The 22,794-nt window shown below is 41.3% G+C and overlaps 1 protein-coding gene across 2 annotated transcripts in view; it reads right to left on the bottom strand.

Annotated features, from left to right (window-relative positions):
• ddx46 (DEAD (Asp-Glu-Ala-Asp) box polypeptide 46) overlaps positions 1-22,437 on the bottom strand; it is a 73,149-nt gene extending 50,712 nt beyond the window's left edge. Inside the window, exons 1-9 of one of the 2 annotated variants that reach the window (XM_067996207.1) lie at positions 22,326-22,437; positions 17,806-17,997; positions 15,448-15,486; positions 14,406-14,534; positions 10,801-10,888; positions 9,650-9,815; positions 6,496-6,644; positions 5,220-5,333; positions 4,898-5,063 (exon numbers count right to left, since the gene is read on the bottom strand). In XM_067996207.1, the coding sequence (XP_067852308.1) occupies positions 4,898-5,063; positions 5,220-5,333; positions 6,496-6,644; positions 9,650-9,815; positions 10,801-10,888; positions 14,406-14,534; positions 15,448-15,486; positions 17,806-17,997; positions 22,326-22,342 (1,060 nt within the window). In that variant the 5' untranslated portion in view covers positions 22,343-22,437. The remainder of the gene's footprint in view (positions 1-4,897; positions 5,064-5,219; positions 5,334-6,495; positions 6,645-9,649; positions 9,816-10,800; positions 10,889-14,405; positions 14,535-15,447; positions 15,487-17,805; positions 17,998-22,325) is intronic. The other variant, XM_067996208.1, reaches the window with a different exon arrangement.
• Between the last annotated feature and the right edge of the window lie 357 nt (positions 22,438-22,794).

Genomic DNA, 22,794 nt, shown 5'->3' with positions numbered 1-22,794 from the left:
AAGAATTGAGGCCTGGACAAGTATCTTCCATAAATGCCTTTCTCCATTTCCTCACACCTCTATGAAGTGTTTTGGGAAGGTTCTTCTACCTTAAAGGCACTGTATGAATGCAAGTTGTTGTTTCTATTGCAATGTATTCATTACCTTGGCATCCTATTTGACCTTGAGATGAGCTGCAGACCACATACCTGCTCCATCACCAAGATCGCCTACTTCCACCCCCGTAACATTGCCCATCCCCACCTCTGTCTCAGCTCATCTGCTACTGAAGCCCTCTTTCATGCCTACTTTCCATCCTCCATAAATTTGAGCTCATCCAAAACTCTGCTGCCTGTATCCTAACTCGCACCAAGTCCCGTTCACCCATCACCCTGTGCTCGCTGACCTATATTGGCTCTGGCAACACCTCGATTTTAAAGTTCTCCACCTTGTTTGCAAATCCCTCCATGACCTTACCCCTTCCTATCTCTGTGACCTCCTCCAGCCCTACAACCATCCGAAATGTCTGCGCTCCTCCAATTCTAGTCTCTTGTGCATCCCCGATTTTAACCACTCTACCATCGGCGGCCGTGCCTTCAGCTGCCAGGTCCTAACCATAAGAACCTAAGAAATAGGAGCAGAAGTAGGCCAATCGGGCCCTCGAGCCTGCTCCGCCATTCAATAAGATCATGGCTGATCTGATCCTAACCTCAAATCTAAATTCACAACCGCTGGAATTTCCTCCCTAAATCTCTCCGCCTCTCTCCTCCTTTAAGACGCTCCCTAAAACCTATCCCTTCAGCCAAGCCTTTGGTCACCTGTCCTAATGTCTCATGTGGCTCAGTGTCAAATTTTGTTTGATAACGCTCCTGTGAAACGCCTTGGGATGTTTTACTACGTTAAAGGCGCAATATAAATGCAAATTGTTGTTGTATGCAGTATTCTAAAACAGTACCAGTTACTTTTTGAAGAAAAATTAAAAATCAAGAGCATCATGATAAATAGCAATTTAACTAACCATAACACAAATTACAACAGATGAGGAAAGGTCAAATTGTGACATAATGTCACAGTCAGGGTATCACAGAAATAAGAGAAAATTTGTGCTTTCTTTCCCCTCAATCAGTAAAGTTACAGTAGTTATTTTAGATGGATCATGACACTGATTTCTGTCCAGTAAACAGTTTACAATTGCATGATGTAATACGTAGAACTATGTCACAGTGAGCCTTTGACATGATAAACATATCTACAAGTGTGACAGAATAAGTCAAGGTCACTGTGGCTGGGTTATGGTCAGCCTCAAGAATGGATGATACTATATTTTAATTATAGGCTGTCAGCTTGAAAAAACACAAATGCTGGATACCCAGGAAGATTTATAATGCAGTAATTATATTAAAGACATTAGTTATAATTGTTAATTCACTCCCTGGTCTAAATACAGCCTTGAAGTCACTCCTATTCCATTAATCCAGTTTTCAATAAATATCTAATATATTTAAAAACTTTAATTGTTCTTGGAATTTCAACAGTATTATGCCTATAGATAGTGCTGTGAATGTAATGTTACGTGATCAAATGATTATAACAGGGCAGCAACTAACGTTATGTGACAGCCCTGAAATGAATCCTCAATTGTTCCCAGTTACTCAATAATGACAAATATGGCCATGTAGCAAATGTAAAAACGAGAGATCAATAGTGGAGAACAACATGGGCAATCTGAATGTGATATATCATAATTTTTACAAACAAATTACTGGATTGCCAGAGTCCACCAATGATAGTCACAACCTGCACCCACTCCCCTACACATCAGAAAATGCAGAACACCTCCCCAAGAATTGCGGCTGGAACCTCACAGTAGTTCAACAATGAAGCTGTTGTTGTAACCCCTGACCAATGAGACATAAAGCGGCAACCCTTTACAACTGAGTGGGAATCATGCCAGCAACACCACCCCCAGCCCCCTTTCCCCAACTGAGCACAATTTGCCAAAACCGCAACCCCCACAGCAAGCACTTGATCATGGAAACCAACTCCCTACTGATAAAAGACAGAGGCAACCTCCCCACTGAGCAGAGAATATGCCAAAAGTCTTGGCACCTCCTACTGACCAGCAGAAATCAGCTCCCCTCACCCAACTAAGCAGAAATTCAGTCATCAACTCCCACCCACTGAGCAGAAACAATCACACCAACCCCCTTCCTTTCTGCCTACCCCCAGGAACTGAGTCAATGAGTCTTCCCTGCCCCCTAAGGACTATAAAGACAACCTTGCCCTCACTTAAGAAAAACTCAGTATTCCCCCTTCTAAAGATAAACTCGACCTCCCAACCAGTGAGCATTAAGTCAGTCTGCCTCTTTCCCCTACTAAGAACAAATCCCCACCTGAAGCTTGCACTCCCCCCACCTCCACAGAACAAACTGGGGCCCATTCCTGCCTCCATAAGCAGTAATTCATCCCCATCCAATGAAAAACAATTTACCCTCCACCCACTGAGAAGCAACTCATGCATCTTCCAGCTTCTCCCTCAGAAGCAACTCACCACTGCACCCAAACTGAACCAAAAACATACCCTCTAGTCCCCATCCCCCACGAGAAGAAAAATGCTGTAACGTTCCCCACCCTGCCCGGAGATGGAATTGGGTCCTGGCCCAGTGCAGCTCCCCCACTGAGAGGAAAGTTGACTGTGGCCCAGTGTTAGCCAATCGGAATACCTGATCTGGTCTTGACTTCCTGTGTAGAACATCATGGGACATTAACTAGTGATACATATTAAAAGACTTGTACATGATACATACTACCTATCTATATTATCCTTACTTTAGAGGAGAGAGTGCCAACATTAAGCCTTGTGTCTGATATGCTATTTTTCACGAGATGTTAAACTGAGGCCTGATCTCCACATGAAAGATCCCATGGCACTATTCGAAGAAAGGCAGGGGAATTCTCCCTGTTCCCTGGTCAACATTTATCCCTCAACTAACCACTAAAAAGCAAATTATCTCATTGCAGTATGTGGGACTTTGCTGTGAGCGAATTGGCTGCCACATTTGCCTACATTACAACAGTGACTACACTTCAAACATACTTTATGGTTGTGAAGCACTTTGGGATGCACTGAGGAATTGAAAGTTGCTATGTCATGCTGTAGTTGTAGGGCACTGATTATTAAAATGGTGCTAGACTGTAGTCAAAGGCATCCAACCACTAGGTGCAAATCACACTCGTCTACTTGCTATTTTGTTTTTCCATCCAGTTTGTGGTGTTTTTATAACATTTCTGGGGGGGTTTTCCACTTGATTTCTAAGGCAGCCTGGGGTCCCCAAAACCCAGTTTGCAGCTACTCAATTCTCAGCTGTGGTTTACTTGTTCCCACCTGCCTTGTATAGATTGGCCTCAAACTTATCGCTTGTGCCTAGGCACCGACCTTATCTGTGGCACCTGGTTCGCGCAAGAACCATTTTCCACACTGCTAGTTTCATATCTTTGTTAGTTATGATCGTGTCTTGAGCCTACTGCCTTGGCATTTGCATCTCCCACTTGAAATCTGCAACCTATGACCTCTCCCTCCCTTTCTGACCTCTTGATCCCCCACCCATCATCCACACTTACATACAACCCTCCTACCCTCAGAAGCTTCCTTCTAACCATCAGATCCTCGTGCTGGCTGGGCCAGCAATGAAGCCTTTACAAGCACTTAGAAGTGATTATACTAGGCAAATACATAGTATTACAAACAGACGAAAATGACAGGCAAGAAAAAGCCATCTGATTCATCAAGCCTGCCCCATACAGTCCTGAAGCTTCATGATTAGATACCCCGTACCACCAGCAGCCTTGTAATATCCTGGGAGAGGCAAAAGGCCAGGTAAAAACGCATGCCTGATTAGGGGAAAAAAATCTGGAACATTCCTCCTGCTCTCTTATGCAATCAAAACTAATTTAGGAGACAATGTTGATCACGCTTAGATCATCTTGTATTTCACCTATCTTTTATAAGACGTGATCTTCACCCCAGCCAGGAAATGGCCCAGCTCTCTTTTGAAGGTATGTAGAGAGTCAGCACTCACCTCATGAGGCAGCAACTTGTTCCGTACGTCTACTATCCTCAGCAAAAAGAACTGCCTAACATCTAAGTTAGCCTTACCCTTGCGTAAATATACACATTAACTCTAAGTGCCGTAGCAAACTAAGAGTCTTTTTTTAAAAAAACTTCAGTAATTTTAAAGAGGCTTTTTTCCCCACTTATCTTCCTCATTGCTGCAGGTGGCCTGTTTATATTATCACAGGGACAGCAAAACAACTTACCCTCCAACTCATTGTGAGCAACACCATAGAAGATCTTCTAGTAATATATTAAATGTCTTGCATATGGCGTGCACCACCTGTCGCTATTGAGCTTACTTTCTGAGAGACAATTTTTGAGTCATGTCTTTGAAACATTACGCCGAGGTCACATCTGCTCAAAGAGAAGCAGCGGAGTTTGTCTTGGCCAACATTTATCCTCAACCACCACCACCAAAACAGATGGTACCGCTGTTTGTGAACCTTGCTAGTCGATCTCCTGTAGCGTTGCACATGGGAAATCAAGAACACTGTAGTCATCAGGTGAAGTAGAAATTAAGGGAACGGGATAATTGGACCAGGGTAATGCAGACATAATTCGGTATCCATTTTGAAGTTATACGCAGTCAAAAATTTCTATTATAAATTCCTTAGTCCACATATATAATGGAAACTGCCTATGTAAATATGTAATATAAGTATGTGGGTGTTCTGCTGCAGCTAACTCCGATCCCCAAGGAACTGACCACTGTTCATGATTGTATTCTAGAGAATCACAAAAGAAAACATGGCAGCGATACACATCTCAGCTGCAGTGCCACCTGTTTGGATTGTAAATACTAACCTTCTGCAGTCATTTTAGCGAGTTCAGGAACTTCAACGTAAAAATTCTTTCGATAGGCTTCATATTCTATTTTCCCATGATCCACAGGTTCCAGTAGCTTCCTCTGTTTAGTCTGATACCCTGTAAGTGCAGTCTGAAGGTCAACTTCCTCCTCCTCTGAGGAATACTGCTCAGTTTAAAAAAAGACAAAAATAAACAAATTTGTGAACACAACCCAGAAGAGGAGTTTGAATTTATCTTAAAAATAGGACAATTATGAAAAAAGAATTTCAAGTTGTAAATACAAAAAATCTGAAATCTTTCTAGCATTCTTCCTCATTACCTCCATGGCATCCTGGTCATTCTCCATCAACTCTCCTTTCTTTTTCTCCATTTCAGAATATGGCTTTTTGGTAGTCACCACAGTCATGACTTTCATAACAGTTGCACCTGATTTCTGGCACCAAAACAAAACAGTGTATAATTACGATTTCTGGACGCAAATACAGCCCAAGAAAACTGCAGCAGGGGCTGCTTATAACAAAGACAGCATCATTCATTTAACTAACTCAATCTTTTTATGAACATAAAACACTAATGTGATTTTTTTCCTCACAAATGACATACCACTAGGATAATGGTATAACATTCAATGTATTACATTGGTATACAGTGGAATGGACTCCACGTGGAGAATTGAGAATGTTTCTTTACGTAGTCTAAAGCAATGAGTTTTTAAAGTTCCGATTGGTCCCCATAGATTACCCAATCGAGTTTTTTCCAATTTAAAAATGAGATATTCTTTCAAAACAGAAGTGCTGGCAGTCTGACTCCTGCTGGGCTCCTGGACCTGAAACTATGACCACTAATTTCCACTAATAAACATCAGAGCTGCATGGTTGGTAAATTCTATCAGGTACTGGACCTCTAGATAACTGCTTAACTACCTGGATTAAAGATTCACTACAAAAATCAATTCATCGTGCTCTATTGCATTTTAAGCGGTTAAAGCAAAAGCAAACCCTGGCTGGCCTTCTGACTCCCACAAAAACTTTTGCAGTTAACTAAGTGCAGATAATCAAGGTTCCACTGTAGTTTGAAAAGCATCTCATGATGGAGATTATTGCACTCCATTATAGCATTTTTATCTCCACTGCAGTTATTACATGGAATGAAAATGCCACTAACACTTAAGAATAAAAAATTATATTACTGGCTTTTCCCTATCTTGTCTGACAAATACAATTTATCATCCTGGAGCTTCTCTCCCCCCATTCTCAGGAGAGTCATGCTGTCTGCACCAGCCATTATTCTGGACTACTATCCAATATCTGCCCATATTCAACTAAAAATGGAAATGTGCAGAAAGGTGAATAAGCTGCTTTTGGCTCCCCACATAAGAGGTGGAACCAAGTTTCCACTTCACCTGGAGTTCTAGCTAAGAATCAACAAAACAGACGCCAGCAGTTACAGGCAAATTCAAGATTTATTTAAAAAGCAAGCATTTTCAGCTGACAAGGATCTGGGAAAGCATCTGCTAGTTGCTGAGTAGTTAGTAACGCTAAAGCAAAGCATTCCCTTTGAGGAGAGGGAGATACTTTCTGTAAAAATAACCATACCTTTTCACTTCCTCCTTTCACACTTCCCATGTTAAATTTCTTCACTTCCTCCTTTATATCTTCCATATAAGCATCTAATGGATCCAATTCTTCATTGTCATCATCTCCTTCTTCTTTCTTTTCACCCTCTATGATCTCATCTTCATCATCTGTTCAAATAAAGGTGAAATCTGACACTTAAGTCACATACACAGTCAATGCATAAATCAGTTATTGAAGTGTTACACAGCATTAAACTGCCAAGAATAAACCTCATCTGGGATGTCAGAGTTAAGTTAAAGCCATGGGAATTAGACAGTGTAGTAGGTTAATACACTGTTCTTTCATCTCTGGTATCTGGATTCAAATCCAGCCCAGACCAACAGAATGAAAGTTTCCTTTCACCTTTGGTTGCAAAAGTCCTGAGTGAAAAGCGTTTGGGGCATTCTCCGTGAAACTTATTCTTCATGTTAGTTCACAGAATTATGCTACCTACAATTCAACACAAGTCGGCAATTTCAAATGCCTAGGAAAAGTGTAGGAAGTGGAAAATTTGCAGTGGTACATGATAGGGTGCTTTTTGGAGGTTGTTATTATGACTTTGAATTCAAAATTATACCCAGAGCATCATACCTAGTTGCAAAAGTTACAGAACAAGTGCAATGGCCTCTGATTCAATATTCTCTAACACCAAACCAAATAGTTGCTGTGGATTAGAGTAGCACTGCCTTCATTCCAAGTACAAGTACCCCAAAATACTTTGTAAATTATGACATTACAACGAGGACTGAAGTAACCTGATCTTCTGGCACAACGTCAACCCTGAGCTAGACACATTTAATCTTGTATCTATGGGGTCTTGCTCTCGACCCTCACCTACTGGAAATAGTCTGCTTCTATTGACCCTACCCAACCTTTCATAATTTTAAACACTTCGATCATACAGCCCCGTAATCTACGTTGTTCTAACAAAAAGTCACAATTTTTCAAGTTTATCTACTTTGTATTTTATCACACCAGGCCGCATCCTCATAAATCTGCATCCAGAGGTGGCCAATGTCCTTGCTATAGTGTGGAACCCTCCCCAACATGCTATGCCAACTGAAATCTTATTAAGGTTTAATATAGGCTTATTGTTACGTATTGGCTTTTATATTCTATACCTGATGAGACTTTTTTTTTAAAAAGCTATTGGAATCTTAGGTTTTATCAACCCGGGTTGCTGTCTTTAATGTCACGAGAACCAAAACCCCCCAACTCCCTCTGCTCTTCTACAGCACCGAGCCTACTTCCATTCGGAGTATAATTCCTGCTGTTATGCTTTCTTTACCTGACATTTTCTGATATTGAATTCTATCTGGTACTTTTTAGTTCATTCCTCCATCTTGATCAATATCCCCTTGTGACTTCCTTTAATCTTCCAAAGAATTAACTCCACCTCCTATTTTGGTGTAATTTGCAAATTTCAACATCACTCCCTCCGGTCCTATACTCAAAATCATTGATATGTGCAGTGAATAGAAGTAGCCCCAGAACAGAATTCCGTGGGACACCACTACCAACCACTCTGGAAAAACTGTCCTGAATTCCTACTCTCTGTTTTCTCCCTTCTAAACAATTTTTAATCCAGTTTGCTATCTTTCCCCTAATTCCATACCCCTTAGTCTTCTCTAGTAGTATCCCATCTTGTACCTTGCAAATGGGTTTCCTAAAGTCCATGTATGCAACATCTACTGCATTTTCCCCATCTACCATGCCTGCTACCTTCTTAAAGAATTGTATGAGGTTTGTCAAGCACAACTGCCCCTTTTGAAATCTGTGCTGGCTACATCTAACTATTTTCTATCTAGATACATGGCAATTTCATCCTTAATTAAAGACTCTAAAATAGAATCACAACAGAATCCTGAAATATAATTTCTAAGGCCCCTGTAATTCCTACCCTCATCTCTCTCAGGATCCTAGGATGCATCCCATCAGGCCGTGGCACTGTCTTCCTTTAAGGTAACTAAGTTATCTAAAACTTTTCTTTTGTCCATCATATCTGTTTCATATTGAAAATAATCAATAAGGCTAATGGAATGCTGGCCTTTATATCTAGAGGACTGGAGTACAAGGGGGCAGAAGTTATGCTGCAGCCATACAAAACCCTGGTTGGACCGCACCTGGAGTACGGTGAGCAGTTCTGTGCACCGCACCTTCGGAAGGACATATTGGCCTTGGAGGGAGTGCAGCGTAGGTTTACTAGAATGATACCCGGACTTCAAGGGTTAAGTTATGAGGAGAGGAGAGATTACACAAATTGGGGTTGTATTCTCTGGAGTTTTCGAAGGTTATGGGGTGATCTGATCGAAGTTTATAAGATATTAAGGGGAACGGATAGGGTGGAGAAAGAGAAACTATTTCTGCTGGTTGGGGATTCTAGGAGTAGGGGGCACAGTCTAAAAATTAGAGCCAGACCTTTCAGGAGCGAGATTAGAAAACATTTCTACACACAAAGGGTGGTAGAAGTTTGGAACTCTCTTCCGCAATCAGCAATTGATACTAGCTCAATTGCTAAATTTAAATCTGAGATAGATAGCTTTGTGGCAACAATTAAGGGATATGGGCCAAAAGCGGGTGGAGTTAGATCACAGATCAGCCATGATCTTATCAAATGGCGGAGCAGGCACAAGGGGCTGAATGGCCTACTCCTGTTCCTATATCACTCAATAGACTTCACAGTGTCAGCCTTGGCTTAGTGATAGCAGTCTAACCAGAGTCAGAACGTCATGGGTTCAAGCTTCACTTCAGACACCTGGTTACACAATCAATGCAGTACTGAGAAACTGCTGCTCTGTGGGAGGTACCGTTTTCCTGATGAGATGTTCAATCAAGGTCCCATCTATCAGCTCAGGTAGACATAAAAGATTCTCTGGCACTAGTCGAAGAAGAGTAGGGAAGCTCTCCCAGTGTTCTGGCCAATATGTGTCCCTCAGCCAACAACACCAAAACAGTCAATATCCTTCCTCAAACACCATTATCAAAACTAGATTAATTCATCATTCACCTCTTTACTGTTTGTGGAATCTTGCTGCGCATAAAATTGTTGCCATTTTGGCCTACGTAACAGTCACTGCAATTCAAAGTAATTCATTGTATGTGAAGATCACAAACAACCTATTAAGAATTTTACCTTCATCATCCTCAAGGCTCCATTTTTTGCCCTGTTTCATCTCTTCAAGTTCTCTCTTTATTTCACCAATATTTTCCACGACCTTTTTGCGTTGTTCTTCCCTCCATTTTTCAACTCGTTCTTTCCGTTTTCTCATTTCCTCCTCCAATTTGCTCTGTTCAAAATTCTATTTGAAATCAAGAGATTTTAAAAGTTCCATTTCATTAAATTTACTAGGACAGAAAAACTTGTCACAGTAGTCATTAGCCTTTTTTCTGTTAATGCAGTACTGTCCAATAAGTTAACAGTAGCCACATGAGGATAATTGCATTTTTGATTATGAAAATAAAAATAAGTAATGGATGTCACCATTGGACGTGTGATGTCAAGATTCACATTTGCTCGGCGTATGCAAGTGCACTTTAACCTTTTTGTGCGTTTGTTGGTAAAATGCTACTGAAAGAAAAAGAAAAAAAAGGAAACAGACTTGCATCTATATAGCACCTTTCACGACCTCAGGATGTCCCAAAGCACTTTACCGCCAACGAATTACTTTTGAAGTGTAGTCACTGTTGTAACTTAGAAAATGCGGCAGCCAATTTGCACACAGCAAGGTCCCCCAAACAGCAATGTGATAATGATCAGATAATCTGTTTTAGTGATGATGGTTAAGGGATAAATATTGGCCAAGACACCAGGGAGAGCTCCCCTGCTCTTCTTCAAAATAGTACCAAGGGATCTTTTATGTCCACCTGAGAGAGCAGATGGGGCCTTGGTTTAACGTCTCGTCCACAAGACAAAAATCAGACTGTGTAAGTGATTTATCATTGTTTGTGTGCTTTATTTCTTTGGTTACTTGCTAAAATGGTGTGCAACACGGCTGAAAACACCAGAATGTAGCATCATGGAAACACCAGCAACATTGTGTGGAGTTGGGAACTGTCATCGTGGTCAGCTCAACCAATCGGGCGGCATTCTGGATGGAGATCAGGGGTGGGTCTGGCACGTCTCGTTGTACGAATCAACTTGTGTCTCGTTGTGTGAGTTTCTCTACATTATAACAGTGACTACATTCCATAAGTATGTCATTGTCTATAAAGTGCTTTGGAACATCCTGAGGTTGTGAAAGACGCTATATAAATGCAAGTTCTTTCTTTCTATCTTTTACTTACACTGACATCTTTGTCGTCATCTTTCTCCTCCTTTTTCTTCTCTTTGACAGCCTCATTAGTGACTTCTACCCGGTCTTTAGATTTTGATCTGAAAAATGCACAAAACATAACAAGTTCTAGATGCCCTGGGGATTGGTCTGAAATGACCATCCTTAGACTGAACAATTTCGACCACGAGTCAGAAATTTCCATAGGCACTGGCAGCTCAATAACTCCTTCATCTAATGGCCATTCTATTTTCTCTGTGGATTTTTATACTCGATTTAACAAACTATCATTTCAGGCAACAAACACCAGCACCAAGCGGTCCCAAGTCAAACATAGCATTTGAATGAAGAGCAAAGCTCCCTTTATTCCAGAAGCTGTTTGCTTTTGTAGGGTACATAGTAGCATACCATAGAGGATCTGGGTCACATATAAAGTCTAAATTAATGTTCCTTAATTTGCACATAACTCAAACTCCTGAAAACAGATCCAGCCAACAACGAGGCTGTGGGATTAAAAACAACCTTCTTAAATCTCTGGATCGAAGAAATTCAAAAAAGAGAAGCTAGCAAGAAATACAAACACAATAGAACAGCTGCCTGGGCTATTACACTGGACAGCCATGTAGCCGTGCTCTAACCACGTGCATCAGCTGGAACCTTAGAACCGCAACTGCACTGTAACATTGCTCACAACAGCCATGATGTGACTGATTGCCAATTTAGTGTCACCTAGGGGTAGTTTTGCAGTGTGGACCCATGTCTAGCAAGAACTAGATTAAGACTGCCCAAACCCGATCTATATACAGCCAATGGACGAGATTTTATCCCATCAGCTAAAGCTAGATTCAAACTCAGGTTCCAGAGGTGATAAGCCAATGTCTAACCCACTGTGGCAACTGATTTTTCAGGAGACCCTTCATGTGTAAGCCCAGAAATTTACTATTAGTGGGCTAGTTGGCTGTGGGGTCATCACAGCTAAGCTTGATTATGTTTTCACCAAACCACTTTCAGAATAGTTTGCAGGAAGAAGAATCTTGGCTGATTTCCACCCCCTCCACTACAATCAATCAGAAATGTTCAGGCCAATTATAATGCCCCATTACTACCCCAACTGTAATTGGATATTCAAGACCAACTAGATTGTCTCTTAGACGACTTGCCATATATTGAGTAATTATTGTGAGGAGGAAAAGATAGCTCAACTTGCTGGAAAATATTGTTCTCCTATACCCAACTGGTGAGGTTGTGAACTACTGCTCAATCAGGATAAAAATAGATAAAGAGGTACTTAAAAGATTGGCAGTACTCAAAGTAGAAAAGTCACCTGGTCCAGATGGGATGCATCCTAGGTTACTGAGGGAAGTAAGGATGGAAATTGTGGAGGCTCTGACTATAATCTTCCAATCCTCCTTAGATATGGGGATGGTGCCGGAGGACTGGAGGATTGCAAATGTTACAACTCTATTCAAAAAATGGGAAAGGGATAAACCCGGCAATTAAGGCCAGTCAGCCTAACATCGGTGGTGGAGAAACTTTTAGAGACAATAATCCGGGACAAAATTAATTGGCACTTGGAAACGTATGGGTTAATAAATGAAAGTCAACTCAGATTTGTTAATGGAAAATCATGTTTGACTAACTTGATTGAGTTCTTTGATGAAGTAACAGAGAGGGTTGATGAGAGTATTATAGTTGACGTTGTGTATAAGGACTTTCAAAAGGCATTTGATAAAGTACATGGTAAACTTGTTAGTAAAATTAAAGCCCATGGGATTAAAGGGACAGTGGCAGAGTGAATCCAAAATTGGCTAGGGAACAGAAAGCAGAGACTAGTGGTGAACTGTTGTTTTTCAGACTGGAGGGAAGTACACAGTGGTGCTTCCAAGGAGTCAGTATTAGGACCACTGCTCTTTTTGATACACATTAATGACCTGGATTTGGGTATAGAGGGGACAATTTGAAAGTTTGCAGATGACACGGAACTAGGAAATGTAGTAAACAATGTGGAGGATAGTAACAGATTTCAGGAGGATGTAGACAGACTAGTGAAATGGGTAGACACACGGGAGGTGAAATTTAATGCAGAGAAGTGCGAAATGATGCATTTTAGTAGGAAGAATGAGGAGAGGAAATATAAACTAAATGGTACAATTTTAAACGGGGTGCAGGAACAGAGAGACCCGGTGGGTGCACGTACACAAATCTTTGAAGGTGGCAGGACAAGTTGAGATGACTGTTAAAAAAGCATATGGGATCATGGGTTTTATTAATAGAGGCAGAGTACGAAAGCAAGGAAGTTACGCTAAAACTTTATAAAATGCTGGTTAGGCCTCAGCTGGAGTATTGTGTTCAATTCTGGGCACACCACTTTAGGAAGGATGTCGAGGCTTTAGAGAGGGGGCGGAAGAGATTTACTAGAATGGTACCACGGATGAGGGACTTCAGTTATGTGGAGAGACTGGAAAAGCTGGGGTTGTTCTCCTTAGAACAGAGAAGGTTAAGGGGAGATTTGATCGGGGTACTCAAAATCAGGAACAGTTTTGATAGAGTAAATGAGAAAATGTTTCCAGTGGCAGAAAGGTCAGTAACCAGAGGACAGAGATTTAAGGTGATTGGCAATAGAGCCAGAGGAGATGAGGAAACATTTTTCACGCAGCCAGTCACGAAGCAAATAAAATAACAGGATGCATAGCTAGGTTTGTGACTTATAAGTCAAAGGAGCTGTATCTACTTATGTTGAGGCTGGAAAAATGCAGTTTACTTTTGACCTCCATATTACAGTAGACATAAATTATTGCAGTGAGTCCAGAAGGGGGCTACAAAAATTGAACTGGGAGCGCTGAGTTACGAGGAAAGATTGTCCACCCTGAGACTTTACTCTATAAAGTGGGGACTTGATACAGATCTTAATATTTTCACTGGTACAGGGAACAAAGTTTACGGTTAAGGGTGCCAAATGAAAAGAAAAGCATTTTTTTTTAAGTAATAGGATGGTGGAATTGTGGAACAGATTACCAGTGGGAGTAATGAAATGCAAAGCCATGGCTGGTTTTGGAAATGGACTGAACGAATTCTTATTAGTAAAGGAGATACAGGGCTATTAGTGCTAGAATCGCAGTAAGCAACCTGATGGAAGGGCATGATATGCATCAGGTACATGATTCTCCAGAATCAACAGAATGAGGGACAAACCCCTGTCATGTATGGAGAATGCAGAAAGAATGATCAATTGCACTGTTGGTAATAATAGGCTCCCATTGTAACTTTACCTGGCCAGCACAATCATGATGTCATCAGCACAAGTTTAAAACTGACAAGCAGAACAATAAAAGAAGTTCAAACTCAACCAGTTATTAAAAATACACAATTAACACTTTTAAGTTCTCCAAATAGTCAGGTTATTGAATTACCAATTGATTCCAGCTAACGATTACTGAAAGCTCATCCCTTTTGAGTAACAGAGGAGGCTCATTTCAACTAGAGGCATATAAGCTCTCTTCCACATGGGTTTTTCACCTAACTGCACTTGCAATTTCAATTAAAGAACTTTGGCGATTTAATTACTTCATTCGATATTCTGAACTGTTAAATAATATCCATTATCTTGTGATCCAATACCTTCTCTCCTTGCTCTTACTGCGGCTTCGAGAGCGTGGTTGAGAGTGTGACCTACGACTTCTACCCCTGCTTACTGATCGTCGTTTTTCTCGACTGCGAGATCTCCTCCTCTCTCGACTCCTGGATCGTCTACAAGATGGAAGTGTTTAAATTTTAAGGACTGGGAAAACAAGAGCCAAACAATCATCTTGACAGAGTTCATTTAATTAGCTTATTGTCCAATACAGTTACAACTTTGTGGGAATCTGAAAATTCCAAACTATTTAAATTGGTCTTGTATAGTCAAATCTAATTGTATACAGGCATACATATTTCCCAAATGAATTTCAACTTAGTACTGCATTAACTACTCCTATCAAATGCAAATCTGCTTACAGGTAACTTTTTCTGTCTTCCTCAAACAACAAACAGGACCTTGCTGTGGAGACACTTTAATCACCATACATTTTCAATATTGTATTGCATTTAAAAAGTTATTTTAAGAGAAACAAAAACCTAAATTTAAGTTATAAACAAAATATATCCTGGATGGCAGAGAGAAGAAAGAACTTGCATTTATATAGTGCCTTTTACGATCTTAGGACGTCCCAAAGCGCTTCAACAAAGTACTTTTGAAGTGTATTCACTGTTGTAAAGTAGGCAAATGCAGCTACCAATTTGCACTTAGTAAGGTCCCACAAACAGCAATGAGATAAATGACCAGATTATCTATTTTTGGTGGTGTTGGTTGAGGGATAGATGTTGGCTGGGACACAGAGACAAACTCCCCTGCTCTTCTTTCAAAATTGCCATGGGATCTTTTATGTCCATCTGAGGGGACAGACAAGGCTTCGGTTTAATGTCTCTTCTGAAAGAAAGCACCTCCAACAATGCAGCACTGCCTTAGTACCGTGCTGAAGTTTCAGTCAACTTTATGTGCTCAAGTCTCTAGAGTGGGGATTGAACCCACAACCTTCTGACTCAGAGGCGAGAGGGCTACCACTGATCCAAGGCTAACACCTAAAGTTAGGTTAAAGTTAAGTTTAAATTGCTATCTACTCACTTTGATATGACCACTGACATTCTGCATCTCTGTGGTATTCTGTGTAAGATAAAATTAAATAAACAATTGGAAAGAAAGTGGAAAAAACACACAGTCAAAACTAAGTTATATTCAGCTTCACATCTTGCACTGGAATATATAAAATGGGTTAAAATGTTATCAGAAGCATGGCTTCCCCAGTGGCTCGGTGCTACTGCTGCTGCCCCTTAAGACTGCTGCTATTTGCTCTGCAGATTAGGGACAATAACCACATATTTATATTGCACAACTGCTTTAAGGAGGAGTTCTGCTCTATTTTCTTGGTTCCGAAAGCCGTGGAATCCCCCTATTCATACAGCAGGACCTTCCACAGCACCTGAACAACAAAAAGAAACAGAGGGACAATCACCAGGCACTGCACTGGTAGCAGCCAGCTTCAGGGTAATATTGGCATTGGCTTAGTTGCCCAAAAACTTCTTAATCAGGGATGGAACATCAGATACATTGATCCAAAAATTAATTTATTGCAGAAAAGGAAGAATGATGCATTAAATACCATCAAACAAAGGCTCATGTGCATCAGATGTTATTTTAATCACCATAAATTTAAATCTGTAGTGTTCTACAATAGGTGAATCATGGATGGGGAACACAGATCTGGTACATTCTATACTACTAGACAGGTTTAAGGAGTCCATGTAATCCTTGGCTGAGAGAGTGCACATTAATGCATGGTAAAAACCTATATTCATGCAAACTATGACATTTCAATATTGTCATCAACATTTACCGAGTATAATGAATGTTCCGGCACATCTTATGCTGATATAGGGACAGAGAGCTGATCAAAGCACTCTGCTACCCCTCAAATTAATCAGCAGTCCATGTCACAATCAAGCAGAACATTCACTGGAATATTCATTGTATTCTCAATGGAGGCCGCTGTTCTGAGGAATTTTTCTTCTAGAAATGTGAGCCACCATTCTGGTACAAACAAAACTAATCCAAAATTTCCAGCATTAGCAGAGAGATTGTATAGATTACAAAGAGTCATTGGGTAGGTAAAACTGTAATGTTTTCAATAAAACTGGACACTTCAATAGCCCATTGCATATCTTTCTATATTTTTAAAAATATGCCAATGCTTTCAACCATATCTGTAAAATTTATTTTCTACATTTATCCCAACCGTTAATTATGATTAAAGCAAACTAAGGCACTAAAAGATATTTCTGCCGTATCAAAATTCCTTTCACTTGTCCTTAAATGGTTAACATTCAATGCACTAAAAGATGGTAACCAGCAACAAATTTAATAGTTAATAGAATTAGCAGTAACTATATTGGACATGCATATTTATAGTTTCATCATCACTGATCATCTCCTCTGATCTAAGTATCAATGAATTAAATTAAATCAGTGCGGCAATCCACAATTGTACAGAATAAATCATTCTTTCACATCAGGTGGATTTATATAGTGTTTTTTTTATTTGTGGGATGTGGGCGTCGCTGGCAAGGCCAGCATTTATTGCCCATCCCTAATTGCCCTTGAGAAGGTGGTGGTGATCCGCCTTCTTGGACCGCTGCAGTCCGTGTGGTGAAGGTTCTCCCACAGTGCTGTTAGGAAGGGAGTTCCAGTATAGTGTAGAAATCAAATGCTGCTATAAGCAAGTTGGTTAAATGCTGAAAAGCCAAACAACAACTTACATAGCAATTATCCCACCTATTTAGCCATGCCAAATTAGATTAAGGATATAGAAGAGAGACATTTAATAAGTAGGTCTCATAATTTAGATATCTTTGTCATAAATAATACTAACACACATAATACTACTGAAAATATCAAAGTTGCTACTGCTCAAAAAGTCACAATAATTACTGTACAACTTCATTTAACTTCTGTAATGGAGTAAAGGGTACATATTCAGATTAAATTCTTTTCACTAAAAAAAATCTAAAAGGACAACTGAAATAGGCAATGGAAAAAAATCCAGTGAATAAGGATTTGTGGCAATTTAAAGGAATAAATGGCTAAGTAAATAACACAAGTATATCCAAACCAGAGTAAGCTGTTTAATGGATTAATCATCCACCAACAGGATACATCCAGTTTCATCACCAAATATTGTGTTGTGATCAAATTAATCTCAATTTTCCTACTATTCTGGTTTCTACAATGTCTAGAATTGATTTGATACCCAGCTGTTCTCATCTAGTCACCACTAGCTCCTCAACTCTAAAATATATTTGTGACAAGCTCTAAGACGTCCAAACAACATTAGTTTTGAGGCCTGCTACCATGATTGTGGCGATTATCCCCACCGCAATAAACAAACAGCAACACTTAACTCATTTTACAAAGCATTAACATCCTCACCTGAGCCGTTTTCTCTCCCGTGATCTTGACCTTCTCCTATCCCTGCTACGAGACCGATCCCGTCTCCGATCACGGTCCCTGCTGCGCGAACGACCTCTAATCTCCCCAAGTTTGGACCGCTTCTCAGCAGGTGAACGACTCCTGGAGCGACTTCCAGAACGGCCTCGGGATGCAGATCGCTTCCGGTAATGCCTAGAGAAATGATAAAACTTGTATTAACCTTAGCTTTTGCAAGATATATATGGATATATGGCACTTCGGTCCATCTTGCATCACGATCCAGAAAGAATGCCACTTCCAGAAACATTTCTCAACTGAAACTCTCAACCTTCTGCTCTTTTCCCAACAACTCCAAATGTATAGGTACGGTAGTGTATTGGTTATCTTACTGGATTAATAATCCAGAGAACGTTAGTTCAAATCCCACCACAGCAATTTGAGAATTTGAATTCAGTTAAAAAAAAATCTCAAAACAAAAAACAGGTATCAGTAAAAGTGATCATATAGCCGTCGGATTATCATAAAAACACAACAGTTCACTAACGTGCTTTAGGGAAGTAAACTTCCCATCCTAAATGTGACTCCAGTTCCACAACAACGTGGTTGACTCATAACTGGGCTCTGAAGTGGTTTAGAAAGCCACTCAGTTGCATCAAACCTCTACAACTGCAACAGTTCAAGAAGGCCCACCACCACCTTCTCAGTGCAACTAGGGATAGGCAATAAATAGAATCATAGAATCTTACAGCACAGAAGGAGGCCACTTGGAACATCATACCTACTCTCTTTGAATGAGCTATCCAATTATTCCCACTCCCATGCTCTTTCCCCATAGCCCTGCAAATGTTTCCTTTTCAAGTATATATCCAATTCCCTTTTGAAAGTTATTACTGAATCTGCTTCCACCACCCTTTCAGGCAGTGCATTCTAGATCATAACTCACTGCATAAAAAATGTTCTAATTTCCCCCTGGCTCTTTTGCCAATTATCTTCAATCTGGTTGTCGACCCACCTGCCAACAGAAACTGTTTCACCCTTTCTACTCTATCAAAAACCTTCATAATTTTGAACACCTCTATTAGATTCTCTTTCAACCTTCTCTGCTCTGAGAACAATCCCAGCTTCTCCAGTCTTTCCACATAACTGAAGTCCCTCATCCATGGTACCATTCAAGTAAATCTCTTCTGCACCCTCTTCACTTTCTTCCTATAGTCTGGTGCCAATGATTTATAAAGGTTTAGCATAACTTTGGATTTGTACTCTGTCTCTATTTAGAAACCCCAGGATCCCGTATGCTTTTTGTTTTAAAAACAGCCTTATCAACTTGTCCTGCCACCTTCAATGATTTGTGTATGTGTATTGCCAGGCCTCTCTGTACATTTAAAATTGTACCATTTAGTTTATATTGCTTCTCCTCATTCTTCCTTCCAAAATGCAACACTTCACACTTCTGTGCATTACATTTCATCTGCCTTGTGTCTGCCAATTTCACCAGTCTGTCTATGTCCTCCTGAAGTCTGCTACTATCTTCCTCACTTAACTACATTTCCAAGTTTTGTGTCATCTGCAAACTTTGAAATTTTGCCTCCTATACCCAAGTCCAGGTTATTAATATACATCAAAAAGAGCTGTGGCCCTAATACCGGCTCCATGGGGAATAGCACTCCAGTCTGATAAAAACTGTTCACCTCTACTCTCTGCTTCTTAGCCAATTTTGCATCCTCGCTGCCACTGCCCCTTCAATCCCATAGGCTTCAATTTTGCTAACAAGTCTATTATGCGGCACTTTATCAAACATCTTTTGAAAGTTCATATACACATCATCAAATCTCGCCATTATATCATTGAAGAACTCAATCAAGTTTGTCAGATATGATTTGCCTTTACCAAATCCATGTTGGCTGTCATTTATTATTAACCCATGTTCTTCCAAGTGACCCCACCACCAAATTCATTCTCCAGAACTAGATCCAGCACTGCTTTCTTCCTCATTCGGCTGGAAACATACTGATAAAGAAAGTTCTTCCGTACACATTTCAAGAACTCATTCCTTCCTTGCCCTTTAAACTGTTTTCCCCCATCTATATTAGGATATTTGAAGTCCTCCATTATTACTACTCTATTGTTTTTACATCTTTCTGAAAATTTACTTGCAGATTTGCTCCTCCATCTCCTTCCCACTATTTGGTGGTCTACAGTAAACACCCAGCAGCGTAACAACTCCTCTTCTGCTCAACTCGAATCAAATTGATTGACTTTGAACCCTCAAGCACATTATCCCTTTCTGGGCTGTAACAGTATATTAGATTAATAATGCCATCCAACCCCCCCCCCCCCCTCCCTCCTCCTCCTTTTTTCCCTTCCCTATTTCTCCTGAATACATTGCAGCCAGGAAAGTTTAGTCCCCATTCCTGCCACGAGATCATAACCCCATGTGGCAACTTGTGCCTGGAGCTCACCAACCTTATTTGTCACGTTCCCTGCATTTACGCACGTGCTCTTATCGGGGAGCGGGCAGGAAATTGGACATGAATTTAGATTTGAGGTTAGGATCAGATCAGCCACGATCTTATTGAATGGCGGAGCAGGTTCGAGGGGCCGATTGGCCTACTCCTGCTCCTTTTTCTTATGTTCTCTCCAAACCCGTCTTGGTCTGCTTTTCATTTCTCCTGTCTTGATCCCTCCTCTTTCTGGACTACTCTGTATTCTAATGCTGTTAGTCTCTCCCAGTCCTCTACGCACCTTGATTCTCCTCTCTGATGGTTCATCCTGGTTCTCCTCCCCCTGCTGAATTAGTTTAACCCCTCCCCCCCAGCACCAGTTAACCTCTCCGCAAGGTCATTGGTCCCAGCCCTGTTCAGGTGCAACCTGTCCACCTTGCACAGTTCCCTCTTGCCCCAGAATGGGTCCCACTGCCCCAGGAATCTGAAGCCTTCCCTCCCGCACCATTTCTCCAGCCACACATTAACTTGCTATATCTTGCCTTATCCAGCCTTGACAGTGACACCGACATCCTGAGAATGACTTTTTTTAAATGTAATAACTTCAACAATAACATGCACCAGAGTTTGGCAACAGTGGGGGAGGCAGCTCCAGCAGTTTGAGATCACTAGAGCAGATGAGCAACGTCCTGGGGGCTAGCAGCACCAGCACGTGGATAGTAGTGTTTGGGAGCAATGGGGAGGAGTATTGGAGTAAAAACAGAAAAAGCTAGATATACTCAGGACAGGCAGCATCTGTGGAGAAAGAAACACGGTTAACGTTTCAGGTCGATGACCTTGCGTCAGAACTAGAGTATTGGAACCAATGGTGAGTGGGTGGAAACTTGGTACTGGGGCTTTGGAACACTATAGGAGGGGGTCTCCTGGAGTATGGAGAACTGGAAGTGCAATGTGAGGTTTTACTGACCTGCAGATTCCTATGATCTGGCAACACTGGGGGCTTCAAGGCGAGGGAGGAGAAGGAAGCCCCAAAGAAAGATAGGGGTGTGGGGTGGGGAAAGGAAAGTGGACTAAGGGGAACATACCCAGCCAGTGAGACTCACCTTTGGCCAATGCAGAATCAAAGTATGTTGTTTAAGTACTTTTTGACTTGGGCAGAATAAAGTGCATGGAATTAACCATCCATACTTGTGATGGGTCTTTCTAGCTCTGACAACAGATAGATATTAAATCACCCAATGTTAAGTACTGTACAAATGAGGGAAGATAGCCACCTATTTTTGTATTCTCCACTTTCTATGTACATTTCTGTTAACTTGTCTCCAATTAAACAAATCCTTTTATTTTAGTATGCAGACTTTTAAGGTTATGCATACATCACCTTTGCCAAAAATCATGCCAAGTAAAGATATCAAGGCAATCTAAAAAGGGGAATTAGAAGTCAGTCTGATTACAAACTATTTAAACAAATACACAGCCGCGTTTATTTTCGAGTGAGCTACATTAATAGGTCACTGCCTACACACATGCACGTTTTAGCAGGTACAGGAAGCTTGGCCTGATTTTCATCCTCACTAACTCAGCAAAACCAAGTTCAATTGTCATTCCCCACTGCCCTGGCTAAGATTAGCTTGCTCAACACACACCAAGAATCGTATCTGGGGCTGCCTAGGTCTATGCTGATCAGTACCACACCAGGTAGTACATTTACACACATCCCTCCTGGATACCAACATGTCAGGACAGTACTAACGCCTCCATTCACACAAATGCATTTTGAATGCAATGCCCCAAAATTAAAATGAAATACAGCATCTAAGGAAGTTTTAATGTTTAAGTTTACTGGAGAAGGCTGTGGGGAAACATTTAATAAAGTACAAGGAGTGATGAATCGCTGCACCAAGTGCTGCGTGCCGGCTGGATGACTGATGGGTCCCGGGTTGCGCGGCCTAGTCCGACTAGGTGCCCCCCCACCGCGTATTATTTTTCAACGCTACCGTCGATGTAGCGCCTCTCAGACGGCGCTTCCCTGCACCAACCACCTCCCGTACCCGCCGTAAAGCGCATGTTTATTTGTACCTGGATTCTCTGCCCATTTCCGACCGTTAAAGCTGCGGTTCCCCGGCAGCAAAACAACTAACTCTCCGCCTCCGCCACAAGTAACCAGTCCCACAATCCAGCACTCCCGGGAAAAGGAGCGGGCGGCGCGGCAGGAAGAAACTCTCGCTTACTCCGAGCACTAGCGCCCCCCGCCGCTCGGAGGACAAAACGTTAACCCAGTCTTTTCATTCAGTTACATTGGGCTTGATTTTCAAACGGTGGCGGGATGGCAGCGGGGCGGGGTGGGGGGTGTCAATGGGCGCGCGGCAAACCTGAGTAATAAAATCTCAACCTTCCTCACACGATGGCAAGTTAATTGTTGGCCCTTAACGTGGCTTCTGGGTTTGCCGTCCAAAAGCTGCGCAGTGGGCGGACTGCGCACTCGCGTGACAGGCTGTCAGCTGGAGCGTCTATTTGAAGGCCATTGCTCCTTTGGCTTTTGCTAGAG

This window comes from Heptranchias perlo, chromosome 14 (genome assembly GCF_035084215.1).
Source record: "Heptranchias perlo isolate sHepPer1 chromosome 14, sHepPer1.hap1, whole genome shotgun sequence".
NCBI classification, from domain to species: domain Eukaryota; kingdom Metazoa; phylum Chordata; class Chondrichthyes; order Hexanchiformes; family Hexanchidae; genus Heptranchias; species Heptranchias perlo.
Note: the sequence above shows the minus strand (reverse complement) of the source record. Positions and strands in the feature narration are given on the sequence as shown.